Raw genomic sequence first — 7,785 nt, 5'->3', positions numbered from 1 at the left:
GGTTATATTTACAAACTTTTTGTTTATAAACTCTTACAAAATACACTATGTCTGACCGGTTATACTTCAATCAAAAGTGTTCAATCAAAAATATATAACCAATCAGACTTAGTGTAATTTATAAAAAAATTTATAAACGGATCATTTCCTAATATTATATATTGCACTCTTTTTGTTTTCTGCACAGCGTATTTCATTTTTATTTCTCATTACATTATACACGTCATCCATTTCCAATCCGAAAAGAGAAAGAAGAATGATCATAAAATCACTTTTCATACATTGATATATGCGGACTGCATAAAATGCTTCCTTTTCTAATTTTGATTACTGTCACATAACATTTGAAGCTACCTTTTGGGAGTAGTCCAACAACTACTACCAGCACCGTCCTAACCTCCTAAGTCCTAACCCACCCAATACAATAACTTACAAGAACAGATAAGAGACAAGAAGGAAAAATAATATTAAAAAAAATGACAACAAAATGATTTCATGATAAAAGTCATAAATGTAAAAAATAAATAAAAAAGAAAAAGAAAATCGAGCAATTGTCACTTCACCGGTAGCTTCTGTAGGCTGGGGTATACATACAGCTCTCAGCAAACTTCACCAAATCTTTGGGTTGAGGAAGACGAGTAGCCAAGCCTGAGAAAAACCAAAACTCAATTTTATTATAATTCTGACTCTATTTTTTTAAAATAAAATATTTAAAAGAAAAAAATATTCAAGATATGCAATTGTAAAAGGTGCACATAGTAAAGGAAAACTAAAAGCTGACCAAGCTCATAAGCCTTAGCAGCAACATTGGCAGCTATGTGTGCTGAAATCTTTCTAATGTCAGTAAATGGTGGAAATATGAGTCCCTTGTCAAAATTCTCCTGGGTCACTTGAGCAGCCAAAGCCTCCGCTGTTCCATGAAATCACATGGTATTGTAATATAAATCAGTAGCATGTCAATGACTACGACAACACTTTATTACCAAGTTTATTTTTATTAAATGTATAAATTCCAAAGTATAACAACTGTCCACTCACTGCCAAATTCACCGAATTCAACTTCAATTGAATATAAATATAGAGTTCCAAATATTTTAAGTAAAATTTAGGAAACAAGGAAATGCACTCCCAACAGTTGAAAATGAATATTCACTTCAATTCCCATGCTAGTTTAGAACTTTCTTCAAATTATAAAAGAAACCTATGGGGGAAAGAGTCAATTGCATTATGAAAAAGAGCAACACATAAATACATTGGAGCATTTTTTTTTTCATATCTCATTACTCCCAATTTTTCACCTGTCCCAAATATAACATTGGAATAAATGTTCAAGTCTCTTGTGCACTTACAGGCAGCCAGAAGCAGGTCGTCATGCACTCGAATGGTCCCAGACATTATTAAACCAAGACCGAATCCAGGAAATATGTATGCATTATTGGACTGATGAACAAAGAAACAAAAATCCAAATTAGACCTTATTTTAAATGTGAAAATTTCAATGTTTATATAAATTCTCAGGAGCTTAGACCTGGCCAGGCACAAACACTTTCCCCTCATATTCAACTGGAGGAAATGGGCTCCCACTTGCAAAAATGGCACGTCCCTGATGATATTGCACATGGATAAAGTGAAGAAAATAAAATAAAATATTCATAATTGATCGATTCCAAACACCTAAATAAATCAATATAAATAATTATGGTAGCAATATAATATAAGGAAAGCTTAAATTCTAAAGCAAAAATACAAGCTGCTTCCTATTACCTGGCTCCACTTATAAGCTTCTTCAGCAGTACATTCTGACTGTGACGTTGGGTTGGAAAGAGAAAAAATAATAGGTCTCTACAAGCATTATCATAGGAATATGTTGCTTAGCTTATGTGGACAGGAAATTGCATAGTAGGTACAAGCTAGATAAATAGATTGACATAGTACCTCATTAATAGAGGCCATGGCCTCAACCACCTCTTTAGTAAAAGTTCTTCCTTGTCCCGATGTTCCAATCAACACTGTTGGTTTAATTTTCTGAGAAGATAACATTGAAAATGTAAGAAAATTGAAACTTGTTTGTGTGTGTGTGTGTGTGTCTGGGTGTAATGAACAGAAAGATCAATCATACATTAACAGCATCTACGAGTTGTTTAACAGGTTCATGTTCATGAGCCCAGGGCTTCTTAAAATGTTGGAGTGATTCTTTACGGGAACTGACAATCAATCCCTGGAAAAGTAGGAATAAAAAATTAATCAGATGGAAGATGAGAGAATCTATTTCATTCAGGTGGAGCTAAACTGGATTTACACAACCTTTGAGTCCACCAACCAAATGTTCTTGCGCACTTCCTCCAGTGGGGCATTTGTCTGCATCAAAAATGGTAGTTTCTCAATAAATATAAATCATTCATTCAATAGTCGCATCATAAAATTCTCACCACCCTCCACTTAAAAAACCCCAAAAAAAGCAAGTAACAACTCTAAAAGTAGCTAGCAACCTGTTTTGATGTTTCAAGTGCTATGAGTTCTGCTATTCCAGTGCCTGCCTGCAATCACCAGAAAATACAAATAAGCCACAAGACAAATGGATGGAGCAGTTTGTATTCAAAGTTTATTTGAAAAAATCTAGCTTTAATGAGTTCTAATATGAACACTCCCTTCTTGAAGAACCAATGAAGTATGACACATAATCCAAGAATTATATCGACTTACCTCTCCAGCACCAAGGAATAAGAATCTGTGGTCAGCTAATTTTCCCCCAACCAATTTCAGAGCCGCAACTAGTCCAGCAAGGACCACAGATGCTGTACCCTGTAACAATTCAGATACAATACCAGAGCTAGTCGTAAGTATAGTTACCAAAGTACATGATTCATTATTGAAGACAGCAATTTCTTACCTGAATATCATCATTAAAAACCAGATGTGTTGATCTATATTTTTCAAGTAGATCAAAGGCATTGTGGTTTGCAAAGTCTTCAAACTAAATATTTCAGATACAGAAAGCAGGAAAGTTGAAGTCAGTAAGGACTGTAGTCCGATAAGGCAAGAAATGAAGTCTTCTCGCACTGCTTAATACCTGAATTAGGACTTTTTCCCCATAAGTTTGCTTGACTGCAGTCATAAATTCATGCAGAAGTTCAGCATATTCCTGGAATCAGAAGTTGGAGCAAAGTAAATATTATGGAATATTAGAAAATTTGCTGTCTGAAATTAAAAATGATTAATTCCATACGGCCCAGCAAAGAAAACAATTCATGAACCTGTCCAGTTGCTCGTCTTTGCTTTAGCCCAATATATAATTCATCATTCAGCAGCTTCTCATTGTTGGTACCCACATCAATGGTAATAGGCAAGCACTGAAACAATTTTAAAAGATAACAATATAGATGTAATTAGAAATGGAAGTTACATTATGCACAACCAATATTTAAAAAAAAATTAACAAATAAGAGACATTTCTAAATAAACTTCCAAGACATTCACCTCAACTAGAAACCACAACACTATTTCAACAGTATATAAAACCCAACTGGCTGTGAGTATTTTTACTTTTCTTCATAAATGATCAAAGCAATCAACAAAGTGTAATGACTAATACCCCCAAAAGTTCGCGATCTAGTCTAAATTTTTTTATTTCCTTTTCCTTTTGTTTTCCAGGGGGTCAAGGCCACAAGGAATCAAAACATGCACCCAAGATCAAAATTAAATGAAGAAATGTCTTGAAGTCTATTCTCTTTTGTTTTTTCTTTCATTATTTATCTAATTTCTGGAGTGGGAGCTACGCGTGAGGAAGTGTTGGGGGTTAAAATCTGCACATCAAATTTCAGTAGCATCTTGAAACAAAGTAGAAGATCGTTGCAAGTTTATGATACGCATAGTTTTATTGGTTAGCAATGTGGGAGAAAAATACTTACAGCTGAAGGACGAACTCCTCCGAGTGCTGTATATAAAGAAAGCTTTCCTACTGGTATTCCCATACCCTGAGAATACAGCATACATTACCAAAGTAGATATTATAACATCAGATCTTGTGATTCAATATAACTATCACAAATTATAAATGCCAACAAGTATAATAGAAATTACCTGACAACCAAGATCCCCAAGACCCAGGATCCGTTCTCCATCAGTTACAACTATGACTTGAATGTTCTTCTCAGGCCAATTCCTAAGCACTTCAAGGATCTTCCCCCTTTAAGTTTAAACCCCAAATAGACAAAGGAACAATAAAATCAACACAAATAATAGAGAAAACATTCAATTAAAAGTGAACACCTAGAAAGAATTCCGAGGGGATAAAAGAGCAGTCAAAGTCAAACTTACTTCTCTTTCAAACTTATATAAAGACCCTGAGGACGCATAAAGATGCTCCCATATTTCTGGCAAGCTTCACCTACAGTTGGAGTATAGACAACTGGGAGTAACTCTTCAACGTGATCAATAAGAAGTTTGTAAAACAGCCGTTCATTTCTCTCCTGCAATGCATAATATATTACAGTGAAAGCATTAGAATCCAATTATAAAATTTGCAAATCAAACCATGCGAAGAAACTTCCACCAAGATATGATTTTGCATTAAAGATGAATTTCAAAGTTATAAATAAAATCATGAGCAAAAAGCAAAGACAACAAGAATTTTGGCACTGTTCAAAAAGTTATTGTATAAGTGTGCAGACAACAACAGATGGGGGAACATAAAATCCTTCAGAGATTGCTGCAAAAAAGTTTAGTTCTGTCATCATCCACATGCAATTTTGTCACATTGCAAAGTTCCATTCTACAGTTAAATAAAATTTAGTTTTGTACAATTAGTAAATCAAGTTAAAAAAGAAACAAAAGACCAAAACTGTATTCTTTAATAATTTTATAAAAAAGAATTGTCCACAAGACAACACCTGAAGATCCATCATTGCCATGTACTTCTGCAATGGAACTTGATACTGACGTATGTGCTGGATCATTTTCTTCACCTGTCCAGTAAAGTGGCAGTAACTTTAAATCGATGATATGTGAGCACATGCACAACCTATATTGCCTTTCAAAATTTATAAAAATAAAGTGTTCAGAATATCTTCCAGTCGGATAGTTAACCTGAGTTTCCTGAGGAATAACTGTTGGGGGAAGAAGACCACGCAAGTAGTGGGCATCCCTCTCTTTTTCAGTGAACGCCAGCCCTTTGTTGAAGTGGGGATCTCGCAACAATGTATAACCACTAAAGAGAAAGAAGCAGCTAAAATGTAAGAATATGCATAATGGCTCAATCCTTATTTCTGGCTTTAGTACAGAAAGTAGCCCATTAAATATATTACTTTCTCCATTCAGAAATTAGAATTAGACTAAGCCATTAAATACATCACATAGTAACAAGCCAAATCATATGTGATTCAAACTGTCAAAAAATAAACAGAATTAGTTTATAATTATCTGCATGATACACAAAGATGCATATATCATACAAATTAACTAGCATTACAAGGATATAAAGCTAAAATAGAAACACAGTGTTTGAAGGCATAAATTAAGTTAACGAGCGTATTTAAGAACTCCCTTTGTGCAAAAAGAAAAAAGAAAAAGAAAATATTTTTGCCTCATTCATAACACCAAAACTTGTTCAATTAATTTTCGAGTACCCCAATTCAGAGAGTGTCAGAAAAAAGCATCCAATTTGAATCTAAACTCAAGGACAGCTGAGCTGGTAAGGTTAGAAGATCATGAGTCTCACCTGGAAACAGAGACACTCCATGGAGTAACAAAATGATCCTCCGTGGCTCTATCCTCGCCGTACACATCCTGAGGGCCGCCGGCGGAGATCGGGTTATCGTCCACGTCAGCCACCGTGGAATCGTTTTTCATTTCTTTCAACGGCGTCTCCATCACAACGCTGCCGTTTCTGTCACCCGACTTGCTGCTGCTTGGGGCCAAACATACCACCCTGAAAGGAGCTAAACGCTTTCTCTGCAAACCAGAGAAACCGCTAGACCCACCTAACCCTGAGTTGCTCTGTGTAAAAAGTTCACAAAAGTAAGCAAAACAATACAAAATATCAATACCCAGATAAACAAATCAGCTAATCTCATCAGAATCAGAAGAAAAATCATTTTTTTTTAACAACTAACCCAAAAAAAATGGTGAATTTTTACCGACTCTATATTCTTGTCATACCAAATTCTGAACAAAAGAGAATGAGACAAAGCCTTTTTTGTTTTCTGATTTACAAGCAGGAAATGGAAGAACAATAAAATAAAATAAAATGGGATGTGAGAGTTAGAATTCGTTTTATGCAAATCTGGGTGTGCTGATTTGGATTAAAAACATTACTATGAGTTCGTATTACCAGGAAGGTGCATCTGCTTGAGGAGATCATGATGGTGAAAGAAATGCGAGAATTGCTGTATATCACAGGGAGAGAGAAAGAAATGAAGTGAGAAACAAATTATAAGAAGAGAGAAAAAGAGAGAGAGAAAGAGAGAGAATCTTCAGATGAAGCTACTTTTGCTTCTGTTTTTTTCCTCAGTTCTCTTCTCTGTCTCTCTGTCCTCTCTCTCCCTCTTTACCCGAGTTTGTGTTTGTGACATGAACGAAACTCAATTCCTCTGCTAACCTTAAAAAGGATGCAAGTGCATGAACTCAATTTCTGATGATATTACCAGAGTACCCTGGACTTGTTCAAAAAGTATTTCACTTGTTTTTCTTTTAATAAAAAACTTACAAGCAACAGAGTCAAAAATCTGTGGGACGAAAGGTCTGCTTTTATAGAACTGTAGAATTTTTCTTATAGGAATGTATGAGATTGGTATTTCAAAAGATTTTATTGGATTATTTTTGGACCAAAAAATTTTATTGGTATTCAACTAGAATTTTAAAGGATTGAAAAGAAAAAGTCATGTGATATTCTATTAGGATTTTAAAAGATTATTTCAGAGCCAAATCCATTGATATTCAATCAGGATTTTAATGGATTGAAAAAAAAGTTACGTGCTATTCCATTAGGATTTTAGAGTCAGTCCAAATCTGTTAGTATTCAATCAGGATTTTAAATAAAGGAAAAATAATTTTGTAGTATTTAAAAATCTTATGATTTTAATGGACTTTCTATTGGTGTGAATTTCGTGAGACTTTTTAGTGAGAACTATAAATAGGATGTCTCTCTCACAATCTCACCTTAGCCTCTAGGATTTCTTGAGATTTTTCTATCTAGTGTATTCTTCTTTCTTTGGTGGGTCGACCAGCTCGAAACCGAGTTCCACCATAGGAGTTTCGTCAAAGCTCAAAAATAACAGATTTTTGAGCGATTTTCATCACAAAATAACCCAGAAACAACAACCTAACAGTATTTTAATCTAAAATTCATCTCAAAAACAGCAGATTTTGGAGCAATTGTCAGATTAACGAAAATCAATTGTTCAGATGAAGTGTTCTTGGTATGAAAATGTGTAATTTTTGTATTAAAAATAATATAAAACAGTGGGAAAATAACGGGGGAACAAAAATTCCCAAACCAATTTTCATTTTACATCAATGAAACAAGATCCATTTAAAGAAAGATTGAAACTTTCATAATATGAACACTATTTCATAATAATACATTCATGAATGAAATTCCTTTACAGTAAGAAACGATTTCAAACAATTTTTGTGTTAATAGGTCACTAAAAACTTATTTTTCAAAACCTCCAAAGCAATTTAAGATTTCAATGTATCTATTGAAAATAATTTGAGAAATTTTCTAAACTTTCATGTAATAAAACTCAGAAATTCAGATTCAACATTTTCTTGGAATACTCGATGAAA

At 34.1% G+C, this 7,785-nt stretch overlaps 1 protein-coding gene across 1 annotated transcript; it reads right to left on the bottom strand.

Moving 5' to 3' along the window:
* Positions 1–267: 267 nt before the first annotated feature.
* On the bottom strand, positions 268–6,557 carry LOC133303279 (NADP-dependent malic enzyme-like). Its single transcript, XM_061503166.1, has 20 exons — positions 6,329–6,557; positions 5,717–5,994; positions 5,086–5,206; positions 4,890–4,964; positions 4,318–4,469; positions 4,081–4,186; positions 3,909–3,974; positions 3,255–3,350; positions 3,071–3,142; positions 2,891–2,974; positions 2,704–2,802; positions 2,490–2,537; positions 2,305–2,358; positions 2,120–2,218; positions 1,936–2,025; positions 1,765–1,842; positions 1,529–1,603; positions 1,350–1,440; positions 782–910; positions 268–648 (listed from the first exon to the last, which is right to left on the bottom strand). Exons 1-20 carry the CDS (start codon positions 6,356–6,358, stop codon positions 560–562), a joined length of 1,932 nt encoding a protein of 643 aa, XP_061359150.1. The 5' UTR covers positions 6,359–6,557; the 3' UTR covers positions 268–559.
* Between the last annotated feature and the right edge of the window lie 1,228 nt (positions 6,558–7,785).

The sequence above is a fragment of the Gastrolobium bilobum genome, unplaced genomic scaffold, assembly GCF_033153095.1.
Source record: "Gastrolobium bilobum isolate Gb01-03AN ecotype WA unplaced genomic scaffold, APGP_CSIRO_Gbil_v1 utg21994, whole genome shotgun sequence".
NCBI classification, from domain to species: Eukaryota; Viridiplantae; Streptophyta; class Magnoliopsida; order Fabales; family Fabaceae; genus Gastrolobium; species Gastrolobium bilobum.
Note: the sequence above shows the minus strand (reverse complement) of the source record. Positions and strands in the feature narration are given on the sequence as shown.

What these genes read in the sequence shown, in the direction of transcription:
- LOC133303279 (XM_061503166.1), bottom strand. Translation starts at nt 6,358, where the DNA reads ATGATCTCCTCAAGCAGATGCACCTTCCTG. An exon ending in CCATGGCCTCTATTAATGAG is followed by an intron (nt 1,843 to 1,935) that starts GTACTATGTCAA and finishes TAATGCTTGTAG; the next exon opens with AGACCTATTATTTTTTCTCT. An exon ending in TGCTAAGGCTTATGAGCTTG is followed by an intron (nt 649 to 781) that starts GTCAGCTTTTAG and finishes GGTTTTTCTCAG; the next exon opens with GCTTGGCTACTCGTCTTCCT.